The following is a 20,643-nucleotide window of genomic DNA, read 5'->3' as shown; positions in this document are numbered from 1 at the left end:
CACCCGTGTTAAAAGCCAAACATGGCTGTGTATACCTGTAACCAGCACTGCTGTTCCTGACGATTTTTATTTATGTATGCATGTGGGGAGGTGTCCATGGGAACCAGAGGAGAGCACAGGATCCCCTACAGCTGGAGATTCAACATGGTTGCTATGAACTGAACTTGTGTTCCCTGGAGATGCAATATGTGCTCTTAAGCTCTGAACCACCGCTCCAGCCCAATTTCTGCTGTTTTGAACCACCTTGTTTATAGCGTTTTGTAACAGTGACCAAATGAGCAAGACAGTATATGATAACCAAATAACAAGCAGATAATCCACCACATCACACAGCTGAGACTGTGTGGGGGACAATGTCACTTTCCCACTAATTCTTTAAGTCCATAATTGTGGCTTCACCACAGATGCATACACAGTTGCAGGTCTTAGGCGATGTCTTCATTGCCAACTTTGCCTTTATAAGTCCTCTATTTGGAAGGCAACAATAAAGCTGGGTGTGAGTATAATTTGTTAATTTAACATAATAATCTGCCTAATGCTAATGATCTCAGTAAAGACAAGAGTGTGAGGTGATAAAGTGTACCCCAAGGATTGTTGCAAATGACAACTGGATGAACGTGGCTACTGGATGACTGCTGGTGGCAAGGAGCCACTTGGCAGAGAAATCGCAGGAAGGTTTACGAAATTGACTCAGCTTTATTGAGTCTTCCAGCTTGCAGGCACATTGAGTGGGCACCCAATTAAATTTTCTCTTTAGACAGACACACTGTTACAACTGGGACTCTTAGTTTAATAGTTTTGATATAGACACTTTGTGTATGTAGGACTCTTCTAAGCACACACACACACACACACACCACATGTTCATGTGCATACACATGTACACACATGACTTCTGCTACTAAACATTGTTGCAAAAGAGCTATTTTGATAAGTGAAAATTATTTGAGACTTTTTTTTTCTTTTACACATTTCTCGCAACAAAGGGACTTTGGGCCCAGGCTGTCATCACTATGACTTCACAGCAGTGAGTGCACAGCAGTGGCTGGGGCTCTTTGACCTTGATCAGCAAAAGCATTCCTTCTGGCTTTGAAGCCCCTAGGAAAGCATTTAACTTCTCAGCGAAAGCAGGCCTGCCTTAAGAGGTTTTCCAGCTGCCTTTCCACTGTTCCATGTGTCTCTCCAGTTCAGATTGATTGGATGACAGGAGAAAGTCCCTGAGAAGATCCCTAGAGGGAGGGTACAGTAACTTCAGGGGCACTTTGCAGGGGCTAGGACCAGTTTGTTATTTAGAAGTAAATACTGATTTTTTGCTGGGTTACTTGAATGATTGTTAATAATCTAACTTAAAAATTACTAATATATATATATGTTTATATACTAAACATATATATATATTAAAAAATTTGAAGCACTGCTAAATCACCCATATTCCTCCTTATTAAAATCCCATTTCTGGGGCTGAAGAGATGGCTCAGTGATGAAGGGCACTGCTGCTCTTGCTGAGGATCCAGGTTCTGTTTGCAGCACCCACATCCATAATTACAGTTCCAGAGCATGTGATGTCCTCTCCTGGCTGCCATGGGACTGATACTTGTGATACACATATACAGATACATGCAGGCAAAATACTGGTAGATATCAAATAAAATATGTAAATCTAGATGCCACTTTTTGGTGATGTTTTGAAACAGTGTTTCTCTCTGTAGCCCATACTGGCCTTGAACTCACAGAGATCCACCTAGCCTCTGCCCCCACCTCCCGAGTGCTGGGATCAAAGGTGTGTGCCACCACTGCCTGCTGAAAAACACTTTTTAAAAACCAAATATCTTTGCTTATTTTGCTTTCACATTAAGGCAGAGAGGTAGTTTCCTTGATAAGACTGCTCTTTCAGTTCAATGACAATCACAACGTAATTCTCACCAAGATAGCCTTAAGTAGCAATTTTAAAGGCTTCATCATGTGAACCTACCTCGAAAGGAAAACTGAGAGCAAAATTTGAAAGTGCATGGAAATCCCAAAAATGTTCCTGCATCGCCCGGAAGCTGGGGTGCTTAATATTTGCTTTACAAGATATGAAAATTAGAGTATACATGTGGGGGAGAATCTATGGGAACATATGCTTTGGGAGTTACTTAAACATTGTGTCTTTTTTACTGTTATATACTAGAAAATATTTATCAGAGAAAGAAAAGAATACATACATATCTACCTGACCTCGAATTCAAAATCTTCCTGCTTCAACTTCCCCATTGCTGGGTTTGTAGACAGAGGGTGCCACCACACCTGTCTTGTAGGTTGACTCTTGGTGGAAGGCTCAGGAAATCACACCGTTATGACACCCCTCATCCATAAATAGAGGAAGTTAAGTCCTTAAATAATATCAAGGGATGAGTGATGGGATAAGGTATGATAGTCTATATGCCTCAGATGGAAAAATGATGTGATTTCTGAGTGAGGGCACTCCACTGAAAGTGTAATGGTGTCTAAGGGCGGACTGGACTGGGGTACCTTCTGGTACAAGCTGGTATAACAGAAGCATAGGGCTGCTGATATACTGGGCCAGTTACAAGCCACAATTACAGATGTGAACTTGAAGGATTACATAAAGGGCAGAGGACTCTGGTTAGGAAAGTTATAGACAACTTCATGTTTACAAGGACACAACCCAAAGCCGTCTGCCCTGTTTAAGAAGACCTCACTTCCAGGGGTCTCCAACTGACCAGAGGGGTCTTCAACTCACCCAGATGAAAGACTTGGGAGATGAAAGAGTTTTCCCACAACAAAGTGCAACTGGTTGTGTGTCAGAGTTACTGATTGATGGTCCCTCATCCTGAAATCAGATACCCCCTCAAGCTTACCAGAGTAGCCTCTCTCAGTTTGCTTGAGAGGAGATGGGCAAGAGGAGAGATCCAAGGAGGATGATGGCTGGGGCTGAGTATGCAGTGGAAACTCAGAAGGCTTTGGGGAGCAGGAGCTCTCTCTCTCTCTCTCTCTCTCTCTCTCTCTCTCTCTCTCTCTCTTCCTCTTTTTCTCCCTCCCCCCATGTGAGTGAACATGACTGATATGAAAAAATGCTTGGAAAAATAAATCTTTTGAAAAGTAATTCTGTGTTTACTGGCTCTATTTGACCTAAAAATAGTTTCACTCAGCCTGCTGGGGCCACAGCAATCTTAATCTGAGGAACCCATACAGAAGCACCTGGCAATCACATGTCACCTAAGAAATCTATCACTGCTCAAGTATTTTACCCTTAACAACCCCAAGGTGGTCAGAGAATCAAAAAGCAGACAAATGCTTTAGAGGAAACTAGATAACTCAGATATTCCATTACAAGGAATCCCAGTCACGATGGAACACACACACACACACACACACACACACACACACACACCTACATACAGGGTGGTAGAGAGGGAGGAGGAAGGAAAGAGAAATACATAGCCTAGCACAAGAAACTGAGTTGGAGTATTTTGCTCTGTTCCCACAATATTCAAGGAAAGCTAAAGAGAAAAGTAACTGAGGCACTAGGCTAAGCAGCTGCTTAGAAGAGTCCTAAGTACCCGAAGTGTCTATCTCCAAACTATTATTGTGTTTTCAGGAAACAAAACTCCCCAGGTGTTTGTAACTTACCTTTTTTTTCTTACTATCATTGTGGTTTAGGAGAAATCTTACAAGAAAAGATTTCCTTGCCTTTGGAAATTCTGACAATGTACAGCAGTAAGGCCATGACTACTTATTCTTTTATTAACTAACATTTGGGTTAATGGGATTGATATCTCTTCTTCCGTGACTTCTCTTATCAGCGTTCTCCCCACTCCCCACTCCCCACTGCGGGCCCCAGCACTCACAACACACACGGGCACCTCAGGCTGACCAGAGAACTAAAATCTAAGTACCTCTCCTCTGCACTTACAGCGCCAGGAGGGCTGTGTGAGCCTGCAGAATGCTCATCACCCCCCCCCCCCCAGCACTGCATCGACAGGGCTGCACAAAAGTGGGTCATATTAAAACCCAACTTCCATAGAGCTTGTCAGATCCCACAAATCCCAGCAGAACTCCTGGGACAAGTGCAGCTTGCTATCTTCTGTTTTATTTACCTGTATATATTGTATATGTTTATACAAACATGTAGTTTGTAGACAGCAGTTTCAACAAAAAGGAAAGCTCTGGGGCTAGAACTGGTTCCCATACCCAAGCTTCAGAATCATCCTCTGCGGACTAATATCATCCCCCCAATGACTTCATCGGTGCACACAGCAACTGGATGGGTTCGCCCTTCAGAAAGGTATGCCTTTCTCCCTTCCTTTCTTTCTATCTCTTTGTTTCAGAGACTGCCCTGAACCTAAATGTGCTTTTTCTAGTACTTTGGGCTGTATTATTCTTTAACACCACCTCCCCCCCCCCCACTATGTGGTGGGCCTTGATACTGGTAACTCAAATGGCGAAGTTTTTTCTTCCCACCATTTGCCTCCTGCAATCAGCTGCTGAGATTCGCAGAGAGTCCAACCTGGGTTTCTTGATTTTGTTTTGTTTTAAACTCTAGTAAAATTACCTTTGAACTTGCATTTAAGTGTATCCTGAAATATTTTATTATCAGACTAGAACTCCAGCTTCTCGTGTCATCGGCAACCATGTAGGGACACCGAGATTCCAGAAACTGAAGCGTAAGTCCATCTTCTCATTCAATCTTGACTTAACATCTCTATATACACAGGGATGGCATCAGGTGGTATGACAATTACCAAGACACTATTGCTATATTCATATATTGATGAATATACACTCTAGTAGGGGAAGAAAGCTAAGTAGAGATTGAGACCCTACAAATTTATATTGGACAAGTTCCTTTATTCTATAATTACATTAATTTGCTACTTTAAAATGTACTGTGAGGGGCTGGAGAGATGGCTCAGTGCTTAAGAGCAGCGCTGCTCTTCCAGAGGACCTCGGTTCTAATCCTAGCACCCTTGTGGCAGCTCACAACTGTCTGTAACTCCTGTTCTAGGGGATCTGATGCCCTCATATATACACACCCACAGGCAAAATACCAATGTACACAAAATAAAAATAAATGAATTAAAACATACTGTGATTTCAATATATATCAGAAGATAGTCTGTGAAAGGTGAGGTAAAAATCTTGATTTGAGAATTTACTTTGTACTTCATATACTCTGAATGATATAGGCAACTATCTATTGAATTCTGATGACTAGAAACAAAGCTAGGAGTTCTTTTAGATACTCTTCTACCTCATATACCATTTCTAGGGACGAATTGAAAGGAATTCTAGCCGGGCGGTGGTGGCTCACACCTTTAATCCCAGCACTTGGGAGGCAGAGGCAGGTGGATCTCTGTGAGTCCGAGGCCAGCCTGGTCTACAAGAGCTAGTTCCAGGACAGGTACCAAAAACTACAGAAAAATCCTGTCTCTAAAATGAAAGGAAGAAAGAAAGAAAGAAAGAAAGAAAGAAAGAAAGAAAGAAAGGAAAAAAGGAAGGAAGGAAGGAAGGAAGGAAGGAAGGAAGGAAGGAAGGAAGGAAGGAAGGAAGGAATTCTAGCCAGTAGCTCAATGCTTTTGAAAACAGTCTTTGCTGTCAACTCTAAGGCTATTGAAAAATAACTACTCGTGGAGAGAATGTAAGGATTCATCAGGGTTAGGTCATGACCATACACCAAATAGCTATTCAGTGAGCCTTCCTATAAAAATATGCTACCACTAAAATCCTGAACTCGTATTGATAACTCATCAAGTCAAAGGATTTCCACCCTGAACACATGATAGAAAAAGACCTAGAAGATTAGAAAATTGTTTGTGTCTGATTAAAGACACGTGACAATTTCGCCACAAGAAAACTGAATTATGTCATCATAGTATTTTGAAACAGATCAAAACACAGACATGTATTTTCAAATATAGTTTCAAATATAGATAATACAACATATTCTAAATGGAATTTTTTTTAAAAAAAATCAACCTTTGTCTAAAATATCTCAAACAGTTGAAGTGTGTTTTGTTTGATTGACAGGAAGCTTCCATATGGCCCCAGAGTGTAAATCTCTGTTCTGAGCGTGTGGAGGAAGGAGCCAAACAGGACGCGCTGTGCTGGTGCAGGGCTGCTAAAGGAGCCAGCATCGGAAGGGGCCAGAGAAGAAGAGATCCATGGAAACTAAGTCCAGAAAAAATGAGAAAGTGTTCCTCGAGTAGACAGGTAGGGAGAAGGGCACTCCCAGAGGGGCCTCCTGTGCTGAGCAGGGCGCTTGGAGCAGCCTGGCTGGAGTGTGAGAGGAACGTGCGTGGAGATAAGTTAGTCACTGTGCAATAGGCAAAGACCTTAAATGAAATGCCCCAAGGAGCCTGAACTTACCTGCAAAGAACAGGCAAAGGCTAAAGGATTTTCAGAGATGCCTGTTCAGTTGTACGTTACAGGAAAATGACACCAGTGTCAGTGGAGTGGCCTGGGAGGGGCAAGTAGGAGGTTAGAACAGCAGCACACTTAGTTCTGTTTAGAGAGACAAAGTTTAAGAAACCAGGATGTGACTATGTGGATGAAGCCCATCGTTTCTACCTCTTGCCTATAATGCCTATAGATCTGCCAACACATTGTTTATAAGAGTGAATGCCCCACCAAAAATGTTCCCACAACAATTTTCATCTGCCGTGAAATAAATTCACGTTGAGATACCTGTCTTTCTGTTTCTCCCATCAGTAAGAGTCATCAATAATCAATGGCATGAGTTCGGTAATGGCTCATTTACATATTTAAACTGACATTTTGAAATGACAATGAGAAGCTTTCTATTAACTGTTCTCCGAGGAAATGCCCTTTCCCCCTCGGCATGGCTTCCGCTTTGGGAAGAGATTTTTGATTTCCTAAATAACAGAGACTCTCTCCAGTTGAGATCCCTATGTAATTTTATTTAGAATGCAAATGCCGGCATCGAGATTGTGAATGGCATTCCTGCTGATGCCAAGAAGCCAGTTAGACCGGAGAGTCAACCTTACCATGGGTGGTTAGTAATTAAAATGTAAAGATCTTGAAAGTTTTAGAAGAAAACAAGTCCACTTTTATCCGCTGGGTAGTAGTATGTGTGATAGAAAAGGCCCTCAAAAAGCTTAAGCTATCTTTGCAGCTCAGTTCAAAAAGGAGAGATTAATTCCTGCTGCCGGGAAGACACAGACACTAGCCAACCACTTTCTGACTGGATTTAGGGCCTACGCCTTCCAGATGAGATCCATGCCTGACACACCTAAAGTGGCCAAGAGCCTGAACACTAGAGGAATTATGGGCCCGAGAGGAAAACTTACTGTTATTATTCTGCTACAGGAGCACAGCAATAAAATTGTGACAATGTCACTCACTCCTAGCTACATTGTGATAGCCATAGATCAGGGCATCACTCAACCCTCATTAGAGAAGTTTCTAATTGCAGTAGATGGAAAACAACACAGAGACCCACAACTGGAAAATGCACACACAGAGAGAGATTTTGGAGCACTCAGCCCTAAGCAGTATTTGTTTTTTCGAAACCCTCCTTTCAAGGCGCAGGGTCTCTGCGGAAGTGAAGGCAGATGAAGTGGCAGATGTAGTGGACGATGCCAAGGAAACAGGGTCTTCCAGACACAGCAAGACTGGCATGCAGATGAATTCACAGAGTCTGTGAAGCACACACAAGACCTCCACAGGTTCAAAGCAGACAAAATTCATCTGTAAAGTTGCAGACGAGTCAGAATGGCTTATAGTGAATGTGAGATGCTGCAGCTACTTGAAAAGCAGTCTGACAGTTCTCTAAAGCCTTAAGCATAGAACTTCCATGACACTCAGGAATTCTACTAGGAATACACCTAGGAATAAAAGAGAATACATGCACACAAGAATTTGTACATAAATATTCAGGACAGTATTACTCACAGTAAGCAAAGGATATAAACACATAAATGTTCCATATCTGATGAACAAACAGCATATGTTGTATCCTTTCAACAGACTATGATTCGCCACAAGAAGGAAGGAAGCGTTGGTATATACTAAAATAGGAGGAATCTTGAAAGCATTAACTAACTGAAAGGAGCAGTACAAACACAAAAGACCATATAGAATTCCATTATGCAAAATATCCCAAATGGAGACAGAATTGATTAGTGGCTGCTAAGTGTTGGATCATGGGGAAATGAGAGGCAAAGAGAACAGGTTTTGGTTTGTCCAGTTTTTAATGCACCAAAGTTTGAGCTGAGATTTAAAGTGAAGGCTAAAATGCCAGTGTTAGGGTTTAGATATTTGTCAAAGATATACTCAAAGTACACATCTTCCTGAGCTGTGGAGATGGCTTAGTTGGGAGAGTGTTCATGATGCAAGCACAAGGGCCTGTGCTTGGGTCTACAGCACCCACTTAAATAGCTCGTCATAGAAGTACATATATAATCCCAGATTGGAGGAGATGGAGAAACTGGGATCCCTGTATCTCACTGTTCTGCCAATTTAGTAAACCAGTGAGCTCCAGGATCAGTGAAAGACCCTGTTTCAAATGTGCGTGAGTGCGCGCGCGCGCGCACGCGCACACACACACACACACACACACACACACTCAGGAGGGGCCTGAAAGAGGAAAGGTTCAGTAGTTAAGAGCACATATTGCTCCAAAGGACTGGAGTTCAATTCTCAGCACCCTTGTTAGGTGGCTGTCACAATTGTGTAACTCCAGCTCCAGTAGGGCTCTAATACCTACTGAGCTCATGTGAACATCACACACACACACACAATAATAATAATAATAATAATAATAAGCTTTAAAAATAAGTGGAGAGAGATCAAGGAAGATACCTGATGTCAAGCTCTGGCTTCCATGTATGTGCAAACACACATATGCACACTATGCCATAAAGACCTACAAATGACACACAACAAATGACACACACACACACACACACACAAAGAAGCAGCTTCACAATGCTTATCACTGAAGTGAAAAAACCCTACTACTTCCTATAATATAATCTATGGGTCCAGAATTGACTATTGTGAAATCTGGGGTTCAGTCATTATAAGGTTAATGAAATGTACAAGAAAAGCCTCCTGTGGTGTCATTGCACAACCCAAACTCTACCGTGTCCAAAGATAGGAAACTTGACGATAGTTTTGTGGATCTTCTCAGTTACTGAATGGGGATGGTTCACATCCCTTTGACAGTTTAGAGGTTTCTGTTAAAAATCATCAAATCCAGGAATCTTCGGTTAGCCAAATCCTTTTCCTGAAGGGGAAGACTAAGCCAAGAGAATACTGGAGGCATGAAGTTTCATTTTGTATCTCCCTGGCATTCACCACAACTCCTTCACTCTTGTTTTTCTTTCCTCCAGACATTAGGTTGTCAGCCCACTCCAGTTTAAGATAAGCGCTAGGTAGAGGACTAGAGCCAATATAGTCAAATGAAGATTATCACAGGGAGTGGGGAGGAGGGGACTTCCTTATGTAGACTGATTGCTACCTTTTCATCCAAAAGCTGCTGTTTACTCTTAGCAGCAGAACTCAGATATCGTTTAGGGAGCACAACACCTAGTTGAATTACAATTTTCCTCACACTGTTGCAAATAGAGATGGAAAAGGCTGTAATTTGAACAATAAGGCCTTTTGGTACATCTTGTTATAATGGTACAGGCCCCACATACATCAACTCTCTTTTACTTCTCCTAGAACCTGGGGGTGAAGCGGGGGCTAGGGCAATGACCCTTGTGTCTTGAGATAATTGTGGGTATCTACATGCAGTCTTCTGCTGCAGAAGAGAAAAAAGAAGCTGGGCACTGATGGTCCCGTGGAACTGCCACACAGGCCTGGATAGCCCATCACCACACGTCTGCAATGTGATAAGGCCAACCTCTTTTTGGCTGTGCGTAGCTTTCTAGGATACACAGCTATCTAACATGAGCATAAAATTAATGTCTTTTGAAAAACCTGAGAGTGTTAAAGTTTCGATATAGACACTCCAACTCTCTTGTTTCATAAAAGGAGAAACTTTCAGTCTCCCAAAGTCCTCAAGTTTTGCTTAGTGAAGTCATTACTCTCCAGGGTGAAATGAAAACAAGCGTTTATACAGTTCAGTGTAGTTCAGATAAAGCCACATATTAAATGACCAAATTAGGAAGGGAAAGATAAGCATGTTGTTAATTTCCGATATGCATTCTTGCTTGTATGAAATTAAGCTCCTTTTGCATCCCAATTTGAATTATAGATTGCTTTTATTATTATTACAATTAGAGGACAGCCTTCCATATAGGCAAACCCCTAAACTGCAAACTATATAATTCACTTTTAGAAATCACAACATTGACTTCAAAGTTAAAAAAAAAATCTATGTGGGAACTATCAGAATTACATACTGTTTTCATTTTGGAATAGAATTAATCCATAATTTTTTTGGTCTTTCTAGTATTTCTCAACGAAACTTTGGAAACATAATAAAAATTCACTCAATATTGATAATTGAATAAGTCTCAAATAAATGGTGATTTTTTTTTTAACCTGCCAAATTGTTACAGGCTAAAGATCTATTACAGAAAGCTCTTGAACAACTTAGGGAAAATATTCCTTGATTCCTGTTTAAGTAGTCAAAGACAAACAGCAAGCAGACAACCTCAGACAACCTCAATTTTTCAGAATGGATACTGAACATTCCCGAGACGAAGTCTAAGGAAGCGGAGTATACAAAAGTTAGGCTGCTGGTTTTGTTGAAGGCAATTCAAAATTCGGCACATACTTCTTCATTCCCAGAAGTCAATCTTTCATAAAAGCACCCTGCAACTTTTGTGTCTATATTTCATTCTCAGCTTTTCAGGCTTACAAATTTGGCCAGTACTCATCATTTGGCCCAGTGCTATGGGCTAAAGACACATCACCAGACCGGGATCTGGAAGCAGACACCAGAATGATAAATGGAGGTGCCAGGCTCCTGCAGCGACACACCTCGGAGCCCCGGGGAGCACGGTCTACATTCTAGATACATTTTCACCCCTCCCCCATATGTATCACTTTAATTGGCTTTTTTAAAAACTACCATTTACAGGCTCAGATTCTTTTTTATACTTATTTATTATGTATACAATATTCTGTGTGTATGCCTGCACCACACACATGTAAGATGGCACCAGACTCCATTACAGATGGTTGTGAGCCACCATGTGGTTCCTGGGAATTGAACTCAGGACCATTAGGAATAGCAGGCAATGCTCTTAACCTCTGAGCCATCTCTCCAGCCCCAGGCTCAGATTTTAATTAGCACTTTAATATAAAGAACTTACAAATAAAAATATCAGACACACCATTTTTAAATAGATGGTTCAGACCCACTATGTTTTTACTATTATTATTGTTTTTATATTCAAAACCCAGTTTGCACCTGGTGGCGTCCTGTGCTCCAGAGTAGTGTGTCTAGATCGATGCTGGGAGACAAAATCTGCCCTCTCTCTGGACTTGTAAGTCTGGGATTCATGCACTTTTCCTGAACTGTTTTCCGTAGGTGTCTGTCAGATAACACCCGTCTTAATCCTCTCTGCCTAACTACCACAGCGAATGGGCGCCCGCGAAATAATTCAGCAGTCCCGGGACAGCAGCGCCTCCTACAGGTATATCTCCGGAAAATAGCCAGGGCTGCTCCTGGTCCCTGGGGCCCAGCGGGAGACGAGCTCCCGGAACCCTACGAACTTTCCTTGCGAGTTCACCAACAACTAGCAGGAGTTGGGCCAAGGTTCGCCTACCTGCTGATGTACCCATCGCGGTCGCCGTCGCAGGTCTGGAAGAGTCGCCGCATCCGCTCCTCCTCGCCAGTGCTGGACGTGTCGCTGCTGCCACCGCTGCTGTCGCGGGCGCTCGCAGCCGCCATCGCGCACCCGCTCTCGGGAGGAAGAGTAGGACCGGCACAACGCACCGCCGCTGGCAGTCCCGAACCTGCCCGACGACAGAGCATGCCCAGTGGCCGCCCTGGCGCTCCCGGCGACCGATTCCACCTCTCCGGGTTTTGCCCGGGCTGGGAAGATGGGTGCCCCTGAATCACCAAATTGGCACCTGCGGAACGAGGGTGGCTCTGGGAATCTGGGAGCCCAGGGTGCCTACCTGGACGTCAGAGAAGGCTCCGCGGCTCCTGATACTTGGAGACGGTTCAGGCAGAAGCGGGGTGTTCTCTTGGAACTAGTGCACAGCAGAGAAAGTAGAGGATTCATTTATGGGGAGTGGGGTGGGGCGCGACTCTTGTGGCAGGCTCAAAACTGCGTGCGATCCCACTTTCCAGAACGTGCTGGATTCCTGACTCCATCACCGGAATGAGACCCAGACGGGTTGGCATTTTTATGTTTTACACCTGACAAGCAGCCTGACTCATCCCATATTTGTCTTCCACTGGGGCAGTCTGCCTTTCAGTAGGACCTTTTGCTCTTTCGGTCGGTTTTTAATAGCTGTACTCTGCTGGCTGGCTGCACTTGCCTGTATCCTCACCACTTTAATCACATCAACACTGCACACAATAGATGCTTGCACTTGATCCACTCTACAGATCTAGACAATTCCTCTTTTTTTCACCAATCCTATGGCTGGAGAAGTAGGTAAGGACTCCATGGGTTATGGGGTTATCTTATGGGTAAAGGAGATATGGCATAGTAGGGCAATACTTAGCTTCAGCCACGTACTCAATGGATACTAATCCTATCTGCAGATAGGACTGCTGAGTTCCAAGTTCCAAGCCTTGTGTCAGAGCAGAGGCAAGCCTAAGCAATCTTAACTCCAGTTCTGGAGCCCTCAAACAACAGACTAACCCATCATAGCAAAAGGCAAAGGAACCACAATGAAACAATTTGTGGTTTAGGGAATGACTCATTATTATGTTCCAGGCTTTCTGTCAGAGTTCTGTGAAGTCCTGTGGTGGTTTAAACACATGCCCAAAGATTCTTTGGTGCACTTCCCATCAGAAGGTGGAGTATGTGGTCACTTGAGCCTGTCTGGTTCAAAGTAACTGCCTTGACTTCTGAAGCCAGCTTTGAAATGGTAGTAGATTCTACCTGGCTCTCTTTTCGGATGCTGAAATCTGCTCTGAAAGAATTTTGGCTACACATAAGCTGCAAAGAGACCATGTAAAAACAAAAGAGATGTCAAACGGCCTCCAGATGTTTGAGCCTTCTCAGGCCTGGGGCCAGACACGAGTGAGATACGATGCTTTCTCTAGAGATTGCTAATCCTTAAGCAAAACCAGAGCCCATCAGAACTCAGCCAACACTCCAGAGCTATGATAATCATAAAAGGACCATTATGCTAAATCACTGAATTTTAGGGTGATGTGTTTATTCAGCAGTAGGTAGCTGGAGCAAGTTTGTCTATGTTGGGACTTTCTACAGTGACCCTGTAGAAAGCTGGAAGGGTCTCTGCTCACTTTCCTTTCTTTTCCATCCCACCTACCTTGTTCTACTTAGGTTCTCTTTAACTCTACAAATTCCTAGCACTTCAAGAGTTTGGGTCGGAATTTATAATCAGACACTGGGTGTGTTAGAAATGGGTCTGGGGTCTCAGAGAGTAACCACATAATTCCAACTCCTTCAGCAAGGGAAAAAGTTTTCCTTCTGGACTTCAGAGATGGATCAGCAGTTGAGAATATGTGCTGTTCTTCTGGAGGACCCAGGTTTGGTTCTTAGCACCCACATGGTAGCTTACAACCATCCTTGACTCCAGTTCCAGGGAATCTAGCATCCTCTCCTGGCCTCAGTGGGCACCAGTCATGGCATAGTGCACATTGATAACACACAAGCCAAATACTCAAACACATGAAACAAACAAATACACCTTTTTAAAAGGTTTTACCTCTGCAAAAGGATGTGGGCACACTCAGCAGGGGTCCCTCTGGGTTTCTATTCTTATTGCAAAGGGGTCCTGCACCACTGTGAGTGGTCAGACCTTGGCCTCATACATTGGCACAGCTGATAACTGAAGCACAATTTTTGAGACTAGGAGGCAGCCTTGAACACATATTTCGATCTTAGAAAATGCTGGCTAGAAGAGGACTTTTGCCAAATAGCATCTTTACAGACATCTTTAAAGGTGTCTCATTATAGCCCTTTGATTAAAAAAGATAACATATTTGATTAATATTCCCCACAAATGGATTATCCCTTCTGAAAAAGTTTGCAATATACCCAATATGCTTAAAAGGTGCTGCCAACATCATAAATATTCTTATGGCAAGTCCATTCTTATATTATATAAAATTTAAACGTTTTAGGTTTCCATTTCCTTGGGATAAAACCTTTGTTAGAAAAACAGGAGTTGTTTACCCTCATGTCCACCTTGACGTTGTGACTTGAGATTTAAAAACATTGTTCCTATGTATAAAATGTACAAAGGAACCTGGAAACCCAGAGATTTTCCCAAAATCTGAGTGGATGTTTCTATAACTTCATGTCTACAAAAAGTGGAGGTTTAAGTTTCAACTTTATTTCTAAAATATGATATCTCCAAGATGACAATATTTCTAAGAAAATAATGCTTTCTTGTTGAACAAATAGCTCTTGAGGTTTACATCTAAATAATTTTGGATTAAACCTGAATACTCTAAAAGAGTATTTTGACAAATTTCCTAAACACCATTTTCCCACGCTTGAATAACTTAGAAATGGTTAAACAAATAGGTTCAACTTTTCAGAGAGCTCATTTTGAGTTGACACAAAGCATGTGAAATTTATGCTGAAAAGGTTATGAGAGAGGGTGATATTTGCAAGATACTGAAAAATAGAGATGTCATATGAATATAAAGATGATAAATATCAGGTAGAAACTTGGAACGAAAGCAATAGCCATGGTCATAAATCTAGCATTGCTGTTTATGTCATAATTTCAAAGGTTCTATGTATTATCTGAAATGGGTGCATCGCTCAACTTCCCTTTCCTTCACTAGTCCTGTTCTTCTCAGATTCTTCTAGGTTATAATTTCCTTTCATATTTATGTAGCACGCTTTAATGTGTTTTGCTATACACACTGCAAGATACAGTGACTCATTTATCTATAGTTCCCCGCTAAAGGAAGCAAACAAAACACTTTACAAACCTAATTATCTCCTGCTTATGCTTCTGAACTCCACTTAAATGAACCAAGACTCCATGCAAGTGTTGGAGTAGGGCTCCCTGGAGCCGTCCACCCACCTTCTCTCGAGAGTGTATCTTATAAAGCCTACTAAATCCCCATGTCCTTTGAGAAGTCACCTAATTCTTCCAGAGCTTTCTTAGCTTAAGCGCACAGCTTGTAAGGAAGGATCCTATGGTGAAATTGTAAGTTGTCCCCCCCACACACCTTTCTTGCCCCTCGGGGTCAATTATTAAATGAGGCTGCAAATTTCTGAGAGAAAACACTGAAGTAAAGTTATGGAAGCTAAATCCACCTTTATGGAGTTCTTATCACAGTTACTGATAACCTTTGAAGCTTCCTTAATGCTATCTAGTGGATGCAGGCTTTGGCCATCTTGTGTGGGAGGTGGCCAAAGAGCAAAACCATCCAAACAGGCTAAATAAGATGCCCAAGTTAAGGCACAGCTGGAGAGGAGCTCATAATCACCAGTCAAAACCAAGGCTGAGTTTCAGCAACAAGATGCTAAGAAATAAGTGTTCTGAGTGCTCCGGCCTACTGGAGGAAGCCAGAAAGAGGGATGAGAGTAAGGGAGGAGCCGCACTGTGATCTGAGCCTCAGAGCCCCTGTATCTGATACGACAGAGAATTGTCTTCTGTATTTTAGGTTAACTTACCTTATTTTATGTGTATGAGTGTCCTCTGTCTCTCTCTGCCTCTGTCTGTCTGTCTGTCTGTCTGTCTGTCTGTCTCTCTCTCTCTCTCTCTGACACACACACACACACACACACACACACACACACACACACACACACTGCTCTACTTTAAGTGTGGTTCCCACAGTGGGCAGAAGAGGGTTTTGGATCCTCTGGAATTATAATTACAGATGGTTATGAGCTACCACGGGAGTGCTAGGAACTAAAGCCTGGGCCTTTACCAAGTAACAAGGGCTCTTAACCACTGAGACATCTCTCCATCTATTTGAGAGAATTCTAAGACAGTTTGGTTTAGTTTTCTATGGCTATCATAACAAATTTCCAGAGAAAATTTTATCATTTTTACAGGGCATGTTTCTTATTTTCCAATTCTGGAGGCCAAAAGTCTGAAATGTGTGTTATTGAGCTAAAATCACAGTGTTGACAGGACATGTTCCTTCTGGAAGCTGACACAGACAGCCATTTTCTTTTCCAGCTGTTAAAGGCTGTTTGTATTCCTTGACACCTATTATCTTCAAAGACAACTGACTTTTCAATGTGATTCACTTTTCTTCCTCTTAAAGGGTCCCATGAATTCTGTTCTTACCCATATCAATGAGGATTGTGTATACTTTAAGGCCAGCTGACTAGCAACCCCAATTCTATCTGCAACTTTGCCATATAGGTATTCTTATAGATTCCAGGATTTAGGATGGAGATGTCAGAGACTGCACCAATCTGCCTAACCTACCAAACTGTCCTTCACTGACATGGAATGGCTAGGCTTTTACATGTATATATCAATGATCACGAGACAGAGATCCCTGAGACACTAGATCTACAGTATGGGGAGGGTGAAGCAGGGTTCCCAAGGGGTTAACAGCTGAGGGATCTTCTAACAGCATCCCTAGCAGCTGTGGCACAAGTCCTTTCCTGAAGGGAGAGCTGTAGCGCAAATTCTAGTTGGTCTTAATAGTAAAAAACCCAGAGTCAGATATTAGAGGGTAAAGGCTGAAAGAATAGAGAAGCAGAGCAGCCAGCCACTAGTTCTTACCTTTACCAAATCCTCAGACTGAAGGGCAATTCTGTCTCTAAGTATCTTCAGACTTAGTCCTGAGCTCCTGTCTCCTCCTGCCTTATATTCCTCTCTCTGCCCAGTCATATCACTTCCCATGTCCACCTAGTGCTGGGATTAAAGGTGTGTGCCACCACTGCCTGGCCCTTATGGCTAACTAGAGTGGTTAGCTCCACACTCTGATCTTCAGACAAGCTTTATTTGTTAGATCATAAACAAAATAACACCACAGAGCACTAAATAGTACATCTTGCCATAGTATAATTTTGTGGTGGTTTGAATAAGAATGGCCCCATAGACTCAAGTGTTTGAATGCTTGGCTCTCAGGAAGTAGCACTACTAGGAGGTGTGGTTTGTTAGAGTGGATAGGGCCTTTTGGAGGAAGTGTGTCACAGTAGGGGTGAACTTTGAGATGTTATATGCTCAAGTTATGCCCAGTGTGGCACACAGTCTCTTTCTGCTGCTGGAAGGTCAAGATGTAGAATTCTCGGTCCCTTCTCCAGCACTATGACTGCTGTGCACTGCCATGCTTCCCTTCATGATGATAATGGACAAACCTCTGAAACCGTAAGCCAGCTCCAATCAAATGTTTCCTTATATGAGCTGCTGTGGATGTGGTGTTTCTTCACAGAAATAGAAACCCTAGTTATGACAACTCCAAAGCCATGTCGGTCCACTTTAGATTGGGACAGAACTATTTCTAGATTTTTGTGGAGCTTATTCTTTTTCTGGGGGAGATGGTTTTTTATCAACATTTTTTAAAATTTATTTTTATTTCATGTATATTCATATCTCCACATATGTATGTGCAGTATCTGCATACCTGGTTTCCAGGGAGACCAGAAGAGAGAATCATATCCCCTCAAACTGAAGTCGCAGATAGTTATGAGCTGACACATGGGTTCTGAGAACCGAATTCAGGTTCTCTGTAAAAATCACAAGTGCTCTTAACAACTGATCCATTTCCCCCAGCTCCTAGGACTTTTAAAAACTAATGAATTGTGAACCCAAGACTCATAAATGCTAAGCATGTACTCAACCTAGCATGATGCTATACACTCTACACCCTTCTTGGAAAATCTTCAAAAAGAACGTTTAGTAAAAGAAGAATATATATTCTTCTATAATATCACTTATTTATTTAATAAATTAATGTTAATAAGGGGTTTGTAAATTGTCATATATCATTGTTATTGCTTCAGATACTGGGGACCCAACTGATACTCACTGTTTTCCTTCAGCACTGGTGAGTCTTGACAAACCTCACTTTCAGAAAAGCTGGTTCGGGCTACTTGACAATTGGCACAACCCAGATGTTCATCTCTGCTGAGGCTGGGATTGCCACACATGTGCATCTCCTCTGAGAACTGGACGAGAGAGTACCAAGAGTTACCCAATCAGTCACCTGGGCTCTAGACGTGCTCCTCCTTGACTCTATTTGCCCTTGCCTGTAGCTCTGTTCCTCTTCACGACCAGGCACCGATGACTTCTGGATGGAGGAACCTGAAGCACGCGAGGGGTATCTGTAGTATCTGTAACTCTTGCTGTATCCTTGCTGGAATGTGAGTAATTTGGACCTCGGGGCATCAAACCCTGAACCCAGAGTTTCAGTGATAGGAGGCATAAGTTTATCAAATGAATAGAGGGAATTTAAGATAAAAGTGACCACTCCTGTTTCTAACTTCTGGATCACAGACCAATGCAAGTTTCATTTTGAGAGCATAGCATGAGATTAGGATTTTGGTTCGTGGTATGGTCTGTGTCCTGGAAGATAATTTATCTTCACCAAGTATCAAGGCAGGAAAATACAGGGAATAGTTTAGCAACCAGAACTCCCTCGGCTTAGGCTATACTTACACCCTCCTTTTAACAATGCATTTGAAAACCTTAGAACATCACCTTCATGTACTATAAGCCAACACCCCTATTCTAGCAATGCACACAGAAAGCTATTAGCAACTTAGGTAGGAATGGTAGGAACACTGACTGGCCGTCTGTGCTGTGCTTTGTTCTGCTTTTGTATATAAGCAAGATCTGAAATAAACACGGGGCTGTTTGGCTGCTTCGGCATGACCAGACAGACCTCCTGATTCTATCCTGTCTTCCGTATCTTCTGACTTTTCTTTGGCCTCGAGGAACCCTAGCTGACTTTGTAGGAGCGGGCTCATACAGCCTGCAAGTCAAGATGTAGGACACTTGGCTACTTCTCCAGCACCGTGTCTGCTGAATGCCACCATGTTGTACCATGATGATAATGGACTTTACCTCTGACTGCAAGTGAGCTACCTCATTTAAATTTTTTCCTTTATAAGAGTTGCCATGGCCATCTTTGCAGCAAAAGAAACACGAAGCACAAAAGATAGTTTTCTACTACCACCTTGTGGTAGACCTATAAATGCCTATTTTTAGGTTACTTGCTATAAAGATAGAAGAGTTGGTAAATATTTGTGCAAACCAACAGCATATACATTTTGGTGTGTCCATCATTATATATGCATCACATGAAAGAGTTAGAGGTGATTTGACAATTACTTAAGCCTAGGGAAATAAGAAAATTTGCATCAGATTTAAATAGGGCAGGGCTTAATTTCCCTGAGAGTACTTCAGGGTCCTTCAGTTCATACTTAGATTTGCCTCTAACATCTAAAGGAGTTGTTACATATCAGAAACACTGCGTGTCTGATCCTTTGCTGTCTATACAGGTCAGTGCCAAGTCACTCATTGCTAGTTCCCAACTACAAGATTTCTTCAGGCCCCGGTATCTGCCTTTGCCAATGCTAGACCCCTCTACTGATGCTTATCACAGTGAGTCCCACCTGCCTACACATATCCCAATATCCCACCATTATTCTTTCCTGGGGGCGGTGATTACTCTAGGAGTGTGGACAGCATCTGTTTTAGCTCATTTTCTCTTCATAATACAAGACTGAAAAACCGGGTCCATTATAATGAAAAGAGGTTCCTTTTGGCTCATAGTTGTGGTCTCCAGCCAAGGGGCCAAATTACATAGGATTGTGGATGACTGAAAGCAATGCAGAGAATCACATGACAAGAAACAGGAGTCCGGCCCTCCTGGCCTGAGGCGGGTCGGGGAACTAGCCCTGAGGTCATAAGAGTAGGAGAGCTGCCCCTGCCCCTCACCAGCTGCTGCACTTGGAAGAGTGGCCCCCACACCTTGCCTGGGCAGCACAGTACAGCTGACCCTGTGGTGTAAGTGTGGGACAGTCAACCCAGAAGGTTTGAAAGCAGGAGAACGGGCTCCACCCCTTGCTCATTGCTGCAAGGGCTGAACTAGCCTGGGAAATGCTGGAGAGCTCACCCTGGTGGTGAGGATGGGGGAGAACTGGTGAGCTAACCAACCGGCAACTACCCAGGTTCAGAACCTGGGTTGTGAGTTGGCCCACTTCAGCATCCACCCCACCTATGATCTGTGGGTGCACATGAAGAGACTGGTCCTTCAGACCCAAAGCTGCAGGATCTTCATGACACAGGGTAACAAAAGGATATCCAAGAGGATTCCCAGTGAGGGCTCAGCATCAATAACAGAAGCAGAAGCGGGGGTGGGGGTGGGGTGGAGGGAGTAGGGGAGGGGATTGGCGCACACCTTTAACCCCAGCACTTGGGAAAGAGAGGCAGGGGATCTCTGTGAGCTCGAGGCCAGCCTGTTTTTCAAGAGCTAGTTCTAGGAGGAGCTTCAAAGCTAGAGAGAAACCCTGTCTTGAAAAACAGGGGTTAATAAAAAAAGTAGCAGGGGCTGGAGAGATGGCTCAGTGGTTAAGAGCACTT

The 20,643-nt window shown here is 42.9% G+C and overlaps 1 protein-coding gene across 2 annotated transcripts in view; it reads right to left on the bottom strand.

Annotated features, from left to right (window-relative positions):
• The window catches only part of Mcc (MCC regulator of WNT signaling pathway), a 379,948-nt gene that overhangs the window by 355,079 nt on the left and 4,226 nt on the right, over positions 1-20,643 (bottom strand). For both annotated transcript variants that reach the window (XM_050149262.1, XM_050149263.1), the window contains 2 exons: positions 18,086-18,224; positions 11,748-12,054 (listed from right to left, as the gene is read on the bottom strand). In XM_050149262.1, the coding sequence (XP_050005219.1) occupies positions 11,748-12,054; positions 18,086-18,224 (446 nt within the window). The remainder of the gene's footprint in view (positions 1-11,747; positions 12,055-18,085; positions 18,225-20,643) is intronic.

The sequence above is a fragment of the Alexandromys fortis genome, unplaced genomic scaffold (assembly GCF_014885135.2).
Source record: "Alexandromys fortis isolate MF-2015 unplaced genomic scaffold, M_Fortis_MF-2015_v1.1 scaffold_60, whole genome shotgun sequence".
Classification (NCBI taxonomy): Eukaryota; Metazoa; Chordata; class Mammalia; order Rodentia; family Cricetidae; genus Alexandromys; species Alexandromys fortis.
The sequence above is the reverse complement of the archived record's forward strand: the minus strand, read 5'-3'. Positions and strand labels throughout refer to the sequence as shown.